Here is an 18707-nt window from a genome sequence, read left to right as displayed (position 1 = left end):
ATTTGAGTGATCATTTTTAGATTTTAACTTTTCACATTGCAACAGTATCACTGTCGATGTTTATACAAATCCTCGAGGGAAAAGGAAAACCACTCTACAACACTTGAAGGCCATCTCGATCTGCAATTTTACGATTTCTCGACCTGATGCATCCTCCCAATATGAAATATCCGGCCGATAAAATAGATGTTCTTGGAAGCATAATAAGCAGAAGAAAGCATTACTAGTGAAGTAAGAAAAAGCATTTAAATGAAACGAGGACGAATATGAGGTTATCTTTAGATGAAATTAGTTGAGAGGCTTCGGAATGGGATAGACAGGTATATGGCTCTCTCTATCTATGGTGATGTGCAACCCGACTTTTTTTTTTCGTCGTCTACTCGAATTGGAGTTGAATGTTCTGACACCTGCTACGGCGGGGACTTCCAATCAAATTGAAGATTATTGAAGTTGTTAACAGCTCCAAACCTGTCCAGTAGTCGGTTATTAATGTCTTGCGGTTGACAGTTCATAGCTGTTGGATCCTGCTGGAGGTGATTCGTTCCTCCAGCCCTTTCATTCATAGCCATGGCATTATTTGTCATTGTTGCTTGAATCCCACTTGCTACAGCAGGCAGACTAGTCCCACACATGCTTGTAAAGTCACCAACGCCGATAGCTGAGTGATTGGGCATCCCATTTCCGAGCAAGCAATTTGCCCCATTCATGTTTGACGCCATCCCATTGATCGGCTTCACATCATTCCTCAACGAACTGACACCATTTAGCTGTGAAGACATCAACAACTCCTGTAGAATCTGTTGGACAGAGCTCTGTGATTCGTTTGGATCGTTCTCGTGATGTTGTGTTGTTGGCTGTTGCATTGTAGGCAAACTTGCAGGTGAATTAGAGTTCAGGCGAAGCACATTTTGTGACGCATTGGGTTTCATAGAGGAAAATGTTAGGGAATTGGATTGAGATAGAGGTACTGAGTTCGATGGACTGGCAGAAGGATTCGGAATATTAGTTCCTGCATGAGTGCTGCCCAGAGTATCCATTTGGTTTTCTAGGCCGGTGTTCATAGAATTTTGGAGGGTGATAACTGTAGCAGACGATACTGACGTAGATGAAGCATTAAAGGAGTTATTCATACCGACAGCATCATTATTGACAGCAGAAACTGGCATGCTTGTGGTATGAATAGAGTTCATATCATTAGGGTTTGAGTTCGGAGTGATGATCTGCATTTGCTCGGATTGTTGGGGCTGCTGAGTTTCTAGCCCTGATGAAGTCCGACGGGGGAAGCTAATCAAGCTCTCTGGCAGACATAAAATAACAAATAAGAGTTAGTTTACTACTATCGTCACAATTAAGGTTTCATAGACATGCTGTCGAGAAACTATGCTATCTCGAAACTATCAAGTGAATATGACATAACAGAACATGATCAACATGTTTTTGTGTTCTGTGTGAAGCTGGAAAAAAACAAAGCGAAGCTATAAAATAGAAGTTGCAAATAGCAGTTTTTCCATACCAAAAGCCATTTTGTTGTTCTTGTTTACCAGATTAAAATCAATATTCTCCTCTGCATATTTTCGCCTCTGAAACTGTAATTTTGATGAAATTTTCAAATATTTTAGGAGGGAAAAGTCGATAATGCCATGAAGGAGTTGATATATGCAATCTACTGTGCAAAACCTTTGAACTGAAAATTTCTAATGCATTCGAGATCATGAATTTTATTCGTATACCTTCATTAAGCTTTATGCAAGGCTAAATCAAAAGCAATATTCAAAACAGTCAAATCATTTTTTATGACATTCATTAGAGTTTCCTTGATCTTGTTGGTCTCTCACTTTACAACTCATCTAACTACAAAATCCTTTTTTGATTCTAGGGAATGTCTAACATACGACCAAATGATCGCCTTCGAATGTTTTCATGACATTTCAACCTATTCCCTTGTTTTATCATCTATTAGCATTACACCTATTTGTTTTGAAAAAGAGAATTTTTTAGATTTTATCTATTTTGGCGGTCTCAGACAACATTTTACCATTCTCATTGCTATTACCATTCTGCCATTTTTTTAAAGGCCACATGATCACACAAGCCTCTAAAAACTCCTCTTCTCCGTGTCAACAATCCACCCTCTACCATGTCAATAGACCCAGAGTATCTAAAACTCACAGAAATTTCAGGTACATCTATCTTAATCAATCCCTATCTTAAAATAATTATACTATGAACAAACAACAATAATGAACCACTAGCAGTTGAACATTGTTCAGTGAATTATTATAGAGCAAGATTGAACAAAAAGAACAGCGAAGAGTTTACCCATAGGTCCAGCTCCAGTTTCTTTGCTAAAATCAATCAAATCCTTCATGCTGTTGACCACTTCAGATATCTAACAACAGTCCGAAGTAAAAGATCAGCAACACAATTATGACTGAATATGCTCAGATACCTTGAACAGTAGAATCAAACTAGAAAAATCTAAACAAAAGAAACAAACAAAAAATAAGCTGCAATGTCCTGCCTATTGTGTCCGCTTAGAAAAAACAAAAAAAAAACAATCAGACTCATGGTGCAGTTGCCAACAATACATGCATGTTCTATCCCACCGATATAAGCAACACAATCAAACTAAAAAATAAGAAAAGAATATGTCTACGACAATTTAGATCAACTTACAAACCCAAAAAGGAAACTAAATATTAAAAAAAATGAAATAAAGGATAAGAAAAATGATCCCCAAAATAAAGTTTAGTAATTCTGTCACTGGAGCTTTGAGGCAATCAAATAGACTTTTGCAATAGTGCGCTCAAAGTCATTTTGTAATCACCCCAATTCGATAGCTACAAATTCTGGTGTTATTTTTCAGCAGAGTTTTAGATGGTGGTTTGAAGAATGCTTTCCCAGGGAGCTTTTGGCTTACAAAAGCACTCTGGAAGAGTAGAAATGCTTGTTAAATATATGCTTCAAAATATAATACAGATAAAAAGATTGCATTATATACAATTAAAACTAGAATTGGATATGATTGTCTTAGGTCGATCGTTGTCCAGTTTGGTTATGATCAGTCAGTGCTGTAGAATGACCTCCCCTTTCCTAATGGAATGTAACTAAATCATGACAATGGTTCCTCCTCTTCAACCAGGGGGGATTTTGTCAAGTCAATATAATACAAAAACAGGGTATCTGAGACACGCAACACCACCATAGGCTATTGATTCAGACTACTATGCATCCATCATATCAAATATCCTATTATTGGATATGTCATCACAGTAAATTTCAAAAAGATTATTCACTCAAAACTAATAATTTGACATCATAGTAAACAAACACAAACCAATTTAAAATTATTTAAACTTCTAGTTTAAGTTATCATATATACAAATACTGGAATATGACTTGATACAAAAAATACTAGGGTGTTATAAACCTGCAACCCAAGTTCAAATCTGCTATCTTCCGAGTTCCAAGAGCATGTAGATAAGCAAGTTAGCAAACTCATCTCTACTCTCTAGTTAAGGAAACATACTAGTTCAGGAAAGAAAACCTATATCGCATGTGCAATCTAACACATATCCTAGCGCAATGAGAAGAAGCTCAGATTTATTTTAATGAATCCATGGCAAAATGCAGCTTTTCCGTATGAAGTTTTAGATTCTTCACCTCTAGAAGAGATTTTCTAAATAATTTTAATGTGTCTAGGTCATACAGATAAAGGGATGTTTTCACAAGAGATGAATATTGTTTGTATACGGCTCATTAAGTACATTTATATAAACATAGACAGACATGCAAAGGCTATGTGCGTTATAAGGCTTATCATTTTATTGCCAACTAGGATTTTTTTAGCATAGCCGACCCCACCTAATGGGATAAAGCTCGGTTGCTGTAAGATTTTTTAGCATAAAAAAGAAAAATTATAAAGTGTCATATCTCCATTTATTCATCTGTATATTCTACCACCAATTATAATTTTCCAATTATGTTTTAGTCCTTAAAAATGTAGATCAGCGACTTGTTAGAAAATAAACACATCTTTCTAGTGAGTTTTCAAAATAATAGTACTAATAATCACTTGAGATATTTTTAAACTAAAATAACCAATTGAACTGATGATCAAAATCATATACCAGGATAGGCAAAGATAAATAGAACTCAGCATGAAAGAATTTAATAAGAAAACCTTTAAAGTATCTCTAAGAAAATATTTTTTAAAAAAAAATTATAAGTGCAAAGCAATCTCTACCTGAAGGCATCGAACATATCTTTTTGTATATCCTAAATCATTTACCAATGGAACTTCCAGAGCCTTGGCAAATTGTCGAGCAGATGTCACAAACCTACCACAAATTTCAGTTGCATTACATAAGAATTATAGGCATATACAAAAACTAAAGCACCACTGCATGTACAGAACTGAAACAATACCCATTTAAAGATCAAAAAACTTCAAGAAGAAACACCCATGCCACTTGCTTACCTTATATAATGAAGATATGCAACTCAGAAACAATAAGCGTGAAACATACACGGCAAAAAAAGCATAGATGTAGTAGAACGATTTTTTTTTCATACAAAAACTCAGGTCAAATCATTCTTACCACTGCAAGGCGCTACCTCTACATTACAATGCGCATTCCACAAATTCATACATAATGTATTAAAAAGTCCCTGACCAGCACATAGTGACAGAAACTTCAGCTTCCATAAGTTTCTCCATTGCCATAATCAGGAAAAGAAATCAGTTATTTAGTTTTAGCTCTTTAAGAAATCCAAAAATTTTAATTTAACTTTCAAAGAAACCATGCTTGTTTACAGTTTCCTGTTAAAATTTCAGCCAGAAATGGTTATAATAGACACTTCGGAACATCCAAGTAAAATCTTCCACATCATTTTCATTAATATAATGCTGCATATATAACCAAGTGAATTTCACTTTTAGCATGTATTTTAAAGCAAACCTTATTTTAAATGTATATCCGCATCTTCACTTTTCCCCCCATTTTTTATGTCGATTTTCGCCATTACCTTCCAGAAATTACATGAAGCAAATACAATGTGGACAAGATAAAATAACCAAGTTGAAATGACATTTAAACATTTTACTGGAATGATTCTATTATTTTCAGCTCATCGAGAGATGCTGATATTCACATAAAAGGGGATGTGAAAGAAAGAAAAAAACACAAGGGACAACAATCATTCAAAAATAGAATTTTAATTACATTATGTGCAATATCTAAACAGGAATGAGGACAACAAAATAAATGTACATATGATAATACAAGTAAAAAAAAACAATCCTATGTTGAGTGATCAGTACATTGAATTGTTTGCTATCTATTTTGCTACAGCTGTCTAAATGTAGGACCTAGTTTAAAGTACTGCCTAATATCCAAAAGAAATTAAATGCTAACTGCCCATATAAATTATTTCCAAAATTGAGAGAATAAAAATATTTAAAGTACATCAAAGGTGTGACAAAAAATATTATTTATATGTTTCAATGCTTTGATGAAACATAAGAACAGGATTAAAACCCTGCTTTATATAAACTATTGCAAAGCCATAAAGGCACAAAAGAAGGTACAAAAATGGAATTAAGATATTATGATAACATGATATCGTGGTAAGATGAGAAAGAAACCAGAGTAAAAAAGAAGAGGAAATTAGGCTGATTTTGTTACCCCTCAAATTGAAGATATTGCAATGCATAAAGTTTGCACATTAACACAATAAAAGATGATAGAGACCCATGGATGCGGATGTTATAGGTGCCCAATTGTCATTCGATGCATGCAAGGTGAAACAGCCCACTTGACCCAAAATATGATTTAAACGTTAAACAAAAATGACAGTTTGTCTATAGCCTTTCACTGGAGTGCAGAGACATCAGAATAGCTCAATGTCATATATGTTAATTTGTTAACAACATAATGACAAGAGATTCACTACAGTTAGTTAAGGGATGTCATTAACTGTAACATAGAGATGCAAACGTGAGAATTTAATGACAACATAGAATGTTATAACAGAATAGCAAGCAGTACTTCAGTTTGAGAAGCCTGAGTAAGAAAAAAAAATCAGTGTGAATGAAGAAAAGATCTGAATCAATGAAGCTGGCAGTGAAGAGACTACAGTAGATGGACAGCTGAAAATGAGGAAGTGCGATGTTGAGAAGTGTTTAGATGGATGTCAAAGATGAGGTCAAAGCTCATTGGAGAAGATCAAGTCCAAAATGGTCTTCCCTGAGATGTCGGAATGAATTGTCAAGGTAGAGATAAATTGCTGAGGTGCAGAAGAAGAGCTCGTTGACCACGATCACAAGGGTGACAATGGGGAAGCCTTTGGACAAGGTTTCAACAGGATGATAGCAGCAACTTGGGAGAGACAATATTGTAATGTCAGCGCTGATTTGTGGGCTCCAGCATCGAGAAGAAGATGAAAACATGAAATGCATACCCGAAAAGAGTAACCAATGCCAAGACATAGATGTGGAGAGGACAGCCCATATTTGCAAGATTAAACTTGTGGCTTCCTCCCTCAAATAAGAAGTCAAGCACTGAATGAAAATGCCAAAAATAACTTTGGTGAATTTTGGAAACCATAAATCATATCAAATTGTCAATCATAAAGTCTAAATAAAAAATTATAAAACCTCAAGAAAAGAATTCTACTTCATTTAAAATAATTGGAAGGAAGTTAATGTTGATCCATATCTAACATTGATGGCAATGCATACGCTATTGTTCATCTAATTCCACTAAAATGAAAATGAAATAAGCAATAAAAAAAGTTCATCGGCAAATGCTTTCACATATAAAAAAAGGTAAATTGGAAGACAACTTTACTATGACATTCCTTTTGAGTCACCATCAACTTTGCGCTCATTGTCACTTTGCATATTGATGTAACAAGACTTATTCTTCTCAGTATTTATTAGGTGTCCTGTCCACCTTGGCTCTTGTCAACTCAGTCACCCTGTGATATATTAGGTTTAATTTATTTCCTAATCTTATTTTTTTAGATTTAACTTTAGTGAGTTTTGTTTCTTTTTAGAATTGTATAAAATAAGATTTGTGTGGAATTGTATTGAATTGAACCAAACCATTTACAATTCTTTTCACTCCTGATCATATGCATGGACCTCATTGTTCACATGTAAATCATAATGTATTGTATAATATGAATCATGATCATATGATTCTAAGAATTGTACCAATAAGAGTATCATAGTTATGATATCATGTACATTTAGTAATTCAATGATACATGATGTACGATTAAAGTGTTATGCAAGTGATTTATAGAATCAATATCAATATAGGGATCAGTTGGACCAAAAATCTTAATATTGATCATATCAAATTGGTAGGATCAACAAGCTTGAATTGAAAATGCTAAATTCAAAATGAAAAATACATAAGAAAAGTTTTGTTTGGTGTCTAATAATAAAAAAATATAAAAGCTAAGTATTTGTGTGTTATTATTACATAATCATAATATATAACTAAAATACAAAATTTAACTATTTGCACGTTTACCAATATTTAATATTATAGTCCAGTATATAAATATCTATTATCAACACCAATGAGTTTTAAATATGTAATAATAAATACCATAATACAAGTTAAATGTTGTTTAATATTCAACCATTTCTGCAATGATACTATTAATATGGATATTAAATAATTTCAATAAGCTTGCACCATGTCTTTCTTATTAGTACATGAAAGCATACTAAGTTAATAATACTTAACCCTCAATATTGTATTATTTAACAAGTATTGTTGATGACAAGTAATATTTAATAAATACTATTTATAACAATTGGATGTTTTGACCCATTTGCATTCTATATATACAATGAGTATTTAGTCCATGTCCAATTATAGTGCTGCAACGTCATACATGGAAAAATTATATTCCAATTTTCTTGTTACCTTAGTTTACAAAATTAAGATACACCTGTCTACTATATTACTGCACTACTTTAGCACTTTAAACTGTTTTTACCTTGTTAGTTCGACCTGGACATGTGTGTCCTGATAAATCTCATTTTCGCAATCAAGATACCCCATTAATCTCTCTATTAAAAACAAGATATCCCTTTCATCTCTCTCAATTGCAATTCTTGTACTATCCAGCAGTCACATTCAATTTCTAAGCAGAATATCACCAATGCAGTGACAAAGCATTAACCCGTATTTCTACTTCTTCCTTTTTCCAATTCATTCTCCATTTCCCATCCAAGGAAATTATCACAATCAACAAAAATCAATTGTCTCACTGAAATTTGAATGGTTATTACCCAATATGCTTGAGGTTTATCTTGTTCCAAGCTTCTCCCAACTGTTCCATACATATTCTGCTTGTTGTCTAATTTCTTTGTACATAGCACATTGGGTTCTGCTTGATAGACACAACTTGTCCAATTCAGATCTGGATTGGCCGAATTTGAAAACTATGGTCATAGTGGAAATGAACATAAATGAAAATAAAGAATTGTCCAGGAAATAGTAAGATATCATGCTGAATCGAGACAAAAACCAAATAATCAGATAGTTAATTAAGACGATAATCCATCTCCTTAATTACAGGCATCAACACAAAAGCTCATTATTTTACTAGGGTAATTAAAGTAACAAAACAGGCAAGTTCCACATGATGTAATAAAGTACCATAATGCAAGGACCAAGAAACCTTCAAAAGTATCATACAAAGCAAAAATGGAAAGATCAGTAACATGAATTTATAATTTAAGTCATTATTTTGTTTCTCCACGTGTTCGCTTCGATAAGACAAGATGTGCAATGACAGAGATGGAGGTTTCCTATCTTAAACTTTTCTCCTCCCTTCACCCACAGCCTACATCTATCATTCTCCCAGTTGCTCCCTTCCCCTCCTCACTTCATCCCAACAACCTCCAGTAGTCAGCAGCTTGGGTCTTCCATCTTGCGTTCCACATCCGATTGCAGGCAGGAAAATGGCAGCATGCCACAGTGTGCTCTTGCCGAGTATCAGGTGATTGAGGTGACGCTGTGACGGGTTGTGCAAAGTGACATGTGTGGATGACAATTGTAGATAGGGAGATAGGGTGGCATCATGAGTGAGCACAAAAGCAAGCTGGTAGTTAAGAGAGGCATGTGGCCATATACCCATTTGTCATTATAGGGCAATGGTCTTCATCCCAACAACCTGCAGTAGCCAGCAGCTTGGGTTCTTCCATCTTGGGTTCCTGACATCCTATTGCAGGCAGGAAAATGGCAGCGCGCCAGTGTGCTCTTGCTGACTACCAGGTGATTGAGGTGATGGGTTGTGCAAAGTGACATGTGTGCATGACAATTGTAGATAGGGAGATAGGGTGACATCATGAGTGAGCACGAAAGCAAGCTGGTCGTTAAGAGAGGCATGTGACCATATACCCATTGTCATTATAGGGCAATGGTCATAGTTATTTTCCCCATGGAAGTAGTGCATCTCTTAACCTTTCTTCTTCTGGTTTCAATATTGAAAGTATTTGGCGCAACAAAAGAATAAAAGGATTATAAGGATGAAACCATAATGACAATATACCTAGGCCCTCATAATCATATCTAACGATGAGATTGAATAGAGATGCAATCATTGATGGCACCCAAATCAGACCCATAAAGACCATGAAATGCCTAAAGCGCTCCTCTAGTTTAGCTTCACTTTGAGATGGCACCAAATATAAAGCAGAATATATGAGAGAGATTGATTGATGAAGGAATTTGGCAAGATGTGGACTCACTGGCGAAATGTGAATGATGCTCACATGGTGAGGTTGTTGTGGTCTTGAGAGATCCCAGAGGGGGATAGGAGATGAAGAAAGTGGCAACGATGACAGTATACGCTACCTAGAGGTAGTAGACGATGAAGCTTTGCCACTGTTGAAGGCACAGAAAACAGAGGAGGTCAGCCCCATGGTACATGTATGTTAGTTAGTAACCGGAACTCAAATTAACTGTTAGAATTTTCCCTGGAGCTGTACAACGATGACAAAGATCGTAAGGATTTAATTGATCTGGAAATAGATATTTGAAGGCAAGGGTCTTAAATCTTAATCGTGGGAAGATGAAAGATCATCTGAAAATAGAGACATGATGAAGATGAGGGATTAGAATTTATTTATTATGGACAGGAAAGAGCAGTGTTTTGAAAACCGGGCCAAGATCAAATTGGTAACTCTATCAGGTTGATAGTTCAAAAAGTCAAATTTGTTGAACAAATGAACTCGATAATGATGTAATATATATAATTTGTACCTTTCAATTGTATATATAATTAATAAGCACATTAGAAAATAATTGACCGATCAAAAGGTCAACTCAGAAATTGGCATCAAAACATATATTATACTTTTATTTGTTATAACTATTTTAAGAATTTAATAAAAATTATTACAAATCAATGAAAAATATTATAAAATATATAGATATTTATCTACTTCCATTTGTATTTCAATTTTGTACTTAATTTTGGAAATAATAATTGCCGGTAATAAGAAGGCCATCTTTTGGATTCTTTTTCCAGTTTATATTTTCCACTTTGTTAGAATTCAAACAAGCTTTTCTATAATCTAGGATGCAATCTTAGATAGAACATTGCTCTTTCTACATTCCTAGTTGGTCAGGCACAAACCAACTTAGAATAGTTAGTTAGAATTGGATCAAATCTTCACTGTTGGTTAGCAAACTTGAATCTAGTTTTAGTGCCTAAGCAACCCATATCGCTTTGTACATTTATGATTACCACATACATATTTAACTTTTTTGACAATAGTACGCACTGCTTAGAGAAGTTGACAACATAAGATGGTTGTGTAAAGGAATTAACATTCTCCTGCTGAATAGTTTGAACACTCGATGTCAGTATATGTTGTCAGCATTTGATCTAACGATCATGATTGATCACATTTTGTTATAGACTAAATATTGAAAAAAAAAATATGTTTGAAATTTAGGATGTAATAGGTATATTAACATATTTATCATGCCATTGATGTATACATATGGAATTTTATGGTTTTTACTTATATTAAATTGGTTTGTTATCCGCCAACACACAGGCAGATAGTTAATCTTAGAAATTCCTACATAACATACTTGCCATCAAATCATCTATGCGGCTGGCTCAGTTTCCTGATTTACCTCTCTATAGATGGCTGTGTAGCCAGCCATGTGGGGGCACCCGGGGTCGGTGTATGACCTTTTGCAGAAATCTATGTGGCTAGAGTTATAAAATACTAGGTAATATTGACAAAATCATATATACCCAATATAAATTATTCTGAAAACATAGCCATATGCAACATGTCAAAGGCAAGAAGCCAAAGTCCATTGGTTTACTAGGATATGACAGTGAGAACAGGAAGAATCCAGATAGTTTGCTAAACAAAAAAACAAAGGCAAGATATTTAAGTCTGAAACATGAGAATGGACATACGAATTGCAAGTGTTTTGTGCATCCTGTGTAGATAGGCTTGATGATGCACTTTGAGTTGCAGCCTGATACCTTTGTACCATGCTACCAAGTTGACTAACCTGCCCAGCGAGATGTAAAAAATTAACTTGAACAAGTAAAAATAGATGACAAGCATAAAATATTCAGGCTTAGATTAAAGACAAATGGTAAGCTCTATACCTGAGGAATGATAACCCTTCGAGGAATGAGCTCTTCATGGCGCCTAGCACAGAACTCCCATGAAGATATCTAATCAAATAATATAAATAAAAAGGTGTTTATCAATACATAGCATCATCCAGGAAATATTTTAGCAGTGTCTAGTTGAATAAATAGTACTACAATCATTTACAAATATTCACCTTTAGGTCAGGATTAAAAACAATTCGTAGTTGTCCATCACGCACTACTCGTAGTTGTTCAAAGACACTCTCCTGAGTTGCCTTGGCATAATCCAATACAATTTGACCTGAAGCATTCTGATACTCACGTGGCATATCAACATACAAAAGTTCCTCTAAGGTGCCACTAGCATACTTTATCTGGAAGAGCCTTGGTAAAACCTCGACAGTAGTTTCTGCAAATCAAATATATAAAACAATAAGCACGGGCCTTAAACTGGCATTTCAAGAAGCCATTCTGATGACATCTAGAACAGCCTACATCAAAATCCAAATCAAAACATCTAACTTACCAAATCCGCGTCCTGGCTTATGGTTACAAATTTCACAATGCCACGCATCCTACAGATTTCAGCCAACAAAGCTTGGTTAAAGAACAATAAAATGATTAAAAAATTGAAAATGTTCGTGCTATAAAATTTTATGCTCAGAATAACCATATGATCAATCATTGAACATAAAGTTATTAGTGAACATATATAAAGCTGAAGTCAACTTTTAAAAAAACAAAATACATATAAATACAGGCTAATTACCTGTGGAAAAACACCAGTAGTTTGACGACCAGTTCCATAAAGAGAGACACACCAACGCTTCTTCGCATCAGGAGCAAAGAACTCGGCTATAAATTTTCTCCAAAACTCAATGTTGTTGTCCTGCATTACAGTTAGGATGTAAATCATATTGATACAGGGGTGGTCTAAACTTTAGGTTGCTGAGCAAGGAGTAAACACATTCGGAGTACTGCCATGTCAGAAGGGAAAAGGAACAAGGGCATGGTAGGCTCACAAAGGTTGTGGCAAACAAAAGTTAAGCTTACGTGTGGTCGATGCTGCTGATGGTACATGTACTGGGTTAGTCTCCGAGCACACATCCCTGGTTCATACATTGTTGGTTTCATTGCAGTTCTAGTTGGAAGATTCTGCTGAAGAAGCTGCTGTTGCAATTGGCTTCGTTGCTAGCTACTAAAACACGGCATTGGAATGCCAGAATGAGATTCTGAACCTCGGTCAACATGGGCCAAAAGTTGGCAGAGTAAAATAGAACAGTTACAGTTATGGACTAGCTTACTAAATGTCTGCTTTCATAAAGGTCAACCTGGCATTAATTCTTCTTTCCACTTCAAGATGATTCACAGAAAAAGGAGAGAGTATTGCAATGAATTTTCAGATATAATTCAAAGTAAAGAAATAAAAAATCACCACTCAATATGTTAGTTAACTTACAATGTAGAACTGGTAGTTGGACGATAGAGTTAAGCTGAAACACGGAGCACTTAACGAAAAAACACCATCCAAGCCTGTAGGTTTCACCTCTGCAGATTTAGGATCATGGCTTCTTAGGCAAGATTCATCCTCTTCCCCATTCACTTCTAGCAGAATATCAGATGCCTTTCCTGCTGTTTAAGATTATTTTTTACTGTGATTGTCATCATTAAAAAATTATAAAATCTCAAAAAAAAAAACAATGACTAGGTAACTAAACCAGTCTAGAATTACCAGATGGATTAGCTGTCACAGTCCTATCAGGTATATCCTGAAGGTTATTATCCGACCGATTTGCTTCAGTAGTCATATAAGGCATATCCTGATGGTTGCCTCCAAAACTATCTAACAACGAAGTAAGTGGTTTTGTGTCTGAACAGCCAGTTCTACCTGCAGACAAAGTATTTTGTACTTCTAAGATTGTTCCACTTTAGGAAGATCTTGTGTTATGCCACAAGATCTTAACTTTTCATAGTAAATGTAACTAATGTATGATGTATCTCCTTTGTAAAACATTTTACCATAATGGCATGAATAGTTGCTCCTAGAGTGGCTAACTAGGGCTTAGCTGATCTTATAATTAAAGAGCCAGCATCAATAATTATAATTTGAGAAAAAAAATATCTATAGTTCATATTTAAATAGACAACATTTTCACAAAAATATTATCATGATCTAGTGGGGGACAAACACCAGTTAAAAGATTGTTTGGATTTATAAAAAGAATGCTTGGATTTATCTATAGTTTATTCCTTATCCCTAACATTCTATTTTTTTGTTTTATTTGCTTTAGATCCTACTAAAATAGACTTTGATTTGTATGCATAATCTATATGCATTATTGATATTCTATATTAAAAATTTAAATTAAATATATCTTAAGTTCTTTTCTTCTTTGCCATTAAAAGAACACATACATGTTCCATTCAATCTATTTCTTGATTTCCCCATGAATCGTATGCTTGCGGCATTTTTACATGACCAAAATTTAAAAAAAAAATCCAAAGGAATCAAAAAATTGGAAAATTGGATAGATGTCCAATGGATCACACCATGAAGAAAAAGCATTTTGTTTTGGACTAACCCATGGTCACATATGAAATAGTATAAATTTAGCAACACCTTTTCCTCAAGATCTCTTGTGGGAAAGATAATGTCCAACATAAGGTCGTCCTTTATGAAAATGGCAAATCAACTAGAAGAATTCCTCACACGAGCATTCAATTAGTTTGCACTTTTTAATATTGAATTGGGATCTAGAACAAAATGATTCTCTGAAAGACATTCTTGCTTCCTTTATTGAGTTAAAGGGAAATGATAAAGGGTAGTCCGGTGCACGAAGCTCCCGTCACGCGGGGTCCCGGGGAAGGATCCATTGTACGCAGTCTTACCTTGCTTATTGTAAGAGGCCGTTTCCATAATTCGAGCCCGTGACCTTTTGATCACAAAGCAACAACTTCACTTGAGTTAGCAAAATCGAACATCTCCTCTAGATGGGAAAATATCTTTTAAAAGTAGTTTACTTCCATTTGCTACAGATTGAAGAATTCCCCAGGAACCAACATATTAAAGCCCAATACATTGTTGTAGCATTGCAAAAAATTTCTCCTTTTATCCACTCAATTACTAGTACATTCCTATAGTAATTCCCAGTATAAGGATTGAAATAGGTACAAAAATCTATATGAGCCCATAGATGTCTTTTAAGGATTCCAATAAAGAAATAGTATTGATAGTTTGCATGATTGTCCTTTTTATTATCATTTCAACAATCAACTTCTCACATACTGATATCTATACTACCTAGTGTTTATTCTATACTGTCATTTTAGTAGATCCCCAACCAACCGGAATGAACATTCAAATATCTACCTCACACCCATTCATGTGGCAAAAGGCAATACGCTCGCCCCTAGTGCCCCCGCCAACCCGTCTCTAGGCCAACACGGAGGAGGTAAATCACGGGTGACTACTAGCCATTAGTGCAGGTGGTCAAGGCATAGGAGAAGGCATGCTCGGACGAGCTGAGTTTTGACCCCAAGACCTCAACCCCACACCCATTCATGGTGGTACTCCTAATGGGTTGAAGACCATATCAACATGTGCTTGATCTTGCAAATAAGATATATCTTGTCTAGGCAAAATTTTGGAAATGATACCCTTATTCCCATATTTTTACATTTTTTTAAAAAATGTATATATTAGTCATTTTCAAATTCTAAATGGACCCCCTCCCCCATAGGATCAAAGTGTCTCGATGGGTGCAAAATACCTCGTTGGGTGCCTGAACTCCTCATGCAAAGGGCCGTTGTGTTAGGGCAAAATGTCCCCCATGATTTACCTATCTATATCTTGTCATGGGACCGACAATATTAAGCTGCTTGGGATGAGCGATGTCACCTTTTGCTCCAATAGTGTGGTCTTCTACCTATAGGTGGTTCTAAAGAATATTTTTATTTTTAGCAATTGAAGGGTACCCATGATACTAAAATAGTCAATTTCTACCCATGATCCCAACATTAGCATGCCAATTGAAATTTGTTTATTTACAATATATAATGTGTTAAGCATCCATGGCTAAATGGTTAAACCACCCAACTCATAATTGGTAAATTCGTAGGTTCAATTCATTTGTATCAAAATTGCAGAGTAAATGTGCCTCTAGATGTGATATTTCTCTAGTAATTCTTTCCGATCCTTGGCTTGTCATATGAGTTGAATTTTATACATTAGGATGAGAAAAGTAGTATAAATATCTTCATATACCAAATATAGTATTATGTCTTCAAAATTGTAACCTTCCCATGGCATATAAGCTACTAATACGTTTTTTCTTAAAATGAGTTCCCACCAACTCAGCATGCTTATGAAAGATAGAAAAAGAGAATGTAAGTTTACACTGAAAATAAAGCATAACATCTTGAAGACCACTGAAAAAGGAACTAGATAACTAGATACCAATTAGGCATTGGGAACTTACTCCTCTTTGTGTGCACAACTATTCTGTTAGCCGTTTGATCATTAATATGTTGAATTACAGGTGCAAGGGAATTAACTGCTGGAGAACTTTCATGGGTAGATGAGGCATCTCTAGGTGTGTTAACAGTGTCAAGGCATCCCATGCTATTACCAGTTACATTGGCATTTGTGGCAGCACCTCGACCATGTGTTGTATCTTCACTTACAATATGGCATATTCCATCCTTTGTAATAAGAAATTTGCAGACAACCTCTTCAGCTGCAATTGTATTTATCCCCGCTATACCATTCCCATTTTCTCCTACATGATATTTCTCGATTATGTTAGTTTTGCATTGTCCATTTTCTATATCATCCTCTACAATGTGGCATACACCATCCTCTGTGAGAAGAAATATGCCATCAATCTTGTCAGATGCAATTGCATTCATCACATTGGGTTCATGAAGATAGTCGTATTCATTTTCTCCTAGATAACATATCTCATTTATGTCAGATGGACGCAAAACATCTACCTCAGGAGTAACAAGGATGACATCCCAGCAGCCAGAAATCTGTTTTTTATTTGTTTCATCTACAAAAGAATGTCCTCTTACTTCATCTTCTATTGGAACTTCTCCGCGGATCATGTTGGCTGATGGTTTGTTTATTTGAATTACATCAATATCTCGAGGACTTCCAGAACCACAGCTACGAGGGGGAGGAAATTTAGGTTTCTTTTCAACTGTATCTGGGTTTTTAGCTACACAACCATAATCAGGATCATCCATCATTTCAATATCTTGGGCAGAGTTTCCAGACTCATTTTTATTCTGCACCAGACATTCAGCAGAATGATTGGCAGAAATTGTAGGATCATTTATCTGCTCTGATGTTTTCTTAGCATTTGAAGCTTCAAGAAAATGTGGTTTCTTAAGCGGCCTTTCAAGAGAGGAATCGACCTTCCTTCGATTCTTTCTGGAGCAGAGATTGTCAGCAACTTTGCCAAAGTGAACCTCTGTTCCACCAAGAGATTCAGAAACATTTTTGTCAGTACTCGGCGGATCAGTCTTCTCTAGTGAATCTTTCTTAAAACTAGGTGCTTCAAAAGATTTCTGACGCTTGACAAGCTGTGGCCTCCGAAGAGATGTGCTAGTTTTCTCTTTCTTCTTTTTGTTGAGAATATTTCCATCTGTTTTACCAAAGTAAACCTTTTCACAAGTATTAATGCCAAAAATGTCAACAGCAAACAAGGATTCGCCGAAATATGTGAACACCAAAACATCCCCAGCAGCAATAGAGTGATCCAAAACAAAATCAGGCCAGCCATCTTTAAATGCCAAGGATTTAGCAACAACTGAGAGTTTAACTTTAAAACAACTTCCGAGAGAAGTTTTTAGATACACATTCTTATCGACTAAATCAACCATAATTTGGGTAAAGTCTGGGGGTATGAACTGCATAAACATGAAACAATTGAGTACACAAGCGAACACGTAAAGCAAACAAACCAAGCATCAGAAAAAATCAATTTGGGTTTAAAAAAAACATACCAAGAACTCTTGGAAATCCCCAATCATGATCTTGAAGAAAGAAGGGTGAACTGGACGAGGATAGCAAGGGAAATGAGGAACAGAAGAGCAAGAAGACTTTTTTTTATTGGAGCACTCATTGTCACCTTCCTCGCAGACGGGTTTCTTCTTAACCATCTTTTCGCAGATTGTAACAGTAAACCTAAAAAAATGAGAGAACTTTAAGATAGCAGATATTGGTTCCTAGATTCTTACATGGTATCAGAGCTCGGTTGATCCACTCTGCTTCTTACAGAATCCCCTCGTTTTCAAGGCAACGCCGTGGAATAAGAACCAGAGCACCAAGGATAGGGTGCCAAGGGCGATTGGGCTTTGTCTCGGGATCAGAAGCGGCGGAAGAAGAGTTGCGAGGCCCTGAGGAAGCACGCTTTGACCTCGGTTCGTCCTGCGAGGCTGGGACAGGGGAAAAGAACCGCAGGAGGTGGCCCCTTTTCGTCGGTAGGGTTCTTGGTTCGGCTTGGACTCGGTAAAGGAATTGCCGGAGGCGGCCGATTTGTAGCCAGTTGTGGCTGGGTTCCAGAAGCCGGCTTCTCGGTGCCGACGGTGCTCGGTGCAGCGCCGCAGCGGCAAGTAGAAGCGGAAGGGACCACCGACACAACGAGAGGGATTCGGGGGAAGGAGCATAAAATTCTCTGGGAGAACTTTAAGGGGGAAATATTTCCTTTTAAAGCCTCCGAATTTACTGAATTGTACCCTGTTTCCATCACTGACGTAAGATCGTGCCATTATTTTTGCCCTTTCGCCTCATTGACTTGGCGCTACAGTCAACGGGATTTTTTTTTCAAATTAGCACTTGAATTTTCTACTTTTCCTAAAATACTCTTTTCTACTTTTTTTCATCCATTTAGTAAAAGGACATTAAAGCTTCCGAATTATTAGAACGTGTTCGAAACCCTACGAATTGAGAGTGGGGCAATAATCACGTTTAGTTATTTTTTTAATGAAAAAGGTAAATTATTAAATTTATAATAAAACATATACGAAATATCACCAAATAACAT

General features: G+C 35.8%; 2 protein-coding genes across 2 annotated transcripts; both read right to left on the bottom strand.

Annotated features, from left to right (window-relative positions):
* Positions 1-372: 372 nt before the first annotated feature.
* Positions 373-12908, bottom strand: LOC122011006 (transcriptional corepressor SEUSS-like). Its single transcript, XM_042567455.1, has 10 exons — positions 12897-12908; positions 12712-12849; positions 12428-12547; positions 12185-12233; positions 11853-12067; positions 11671-11739; positions 11473-11570; positions 4247-4340; positions 2320-2389; positions 373-1297 (listed from the first exon to the last, which is right to left on the bottom strand). The coding sequence occupies exons 1-10, from the start codon at positions 12906-12908 to the stop codon at positions 411-413; spliced, it is 1752 nt and encodes a 583-aa protein (XP_042423389.1). The 3' UTR covers positions 373-410.
* LOC122011005 lies at positions 12878-18410 on the bottom strand. Its single transcript, XM_042567453.1, has 6 exons — positions 18400-18410; positions 17940-18347; positions 17668-17848; positions 16137-17571; positions 13391-13546; positions 12878-13290 (listed from the first exon to the last, which is right to left on the bottom strand). The coding sequence occupies exons 1-6, from the start codon at positions 18408-18410 to the stop codon at positions 13109-13111; spliced, it is 2373 nt and encodes a 790-aa protein (XP_042423387.1). The 3' UTR covers positions 12878-13108.
* Between the last annotated feature and the right edge of the window lie 297 nt (positions 18411-18707).

Source organism: Zingiber officinale, chromosome 8A (assembly GCF_018446385.1).
Source record: "Zingiber officinale cultivar Zhangliang chromosome 8A, Zo_v1.1, whole genome shotgun sequence".
Classification (NCBI taxonomy): domain Eukaryota; kingdom Viridiplantae; phylum Streptophyta; class Magnoliopsida; order Zingiberales; family Zingiberaceae; genus Zingiber; species Zingiber officinale.
The sequence above is the reverse complement of the archived record's forward strand: the minus strand, read 5'-3'. Positions and strand labels throughout refer to the sequence as shown.

Excerpts from the sequence above, each read along its gene's own strand:
- LOC122011006 (XM_042567455.1), bottom strand. Across the intron at positions 12,234-12,427 it reads CTACTGGTGTTTTTCCACAG|GATGCGTGGCATTGTGAAAT; the intron begins GTAATTAGCCTG and ends TGAAATCTGTAG. Across the intron at positions 1,298-2,319 it reads AACTGGAGCTGGACCTATGG|AGAGCTTGATTAGCTTCCCC; the intron begins GTAAACTCTTCG and ends TATGTCTGCCAG.
- LOC122011005 (XM_042567453.1), bottom strand. Across the intron at positions 17,849-17,939 it reads CTTGAAAACGAGGGGATTCT|GTTTACTGTTACAATCTGCG; the intron begins GTAAGAAGCAGA and ends TCATTTTTTTAG. Across the intron at positions 13,291-13,390 it reads TGTGACAGCTAATCCATCTG|CAGGAAAGGCATCTGATATT; the intron begins GTAATTCTAGAC and ends AATCTTAAACAG.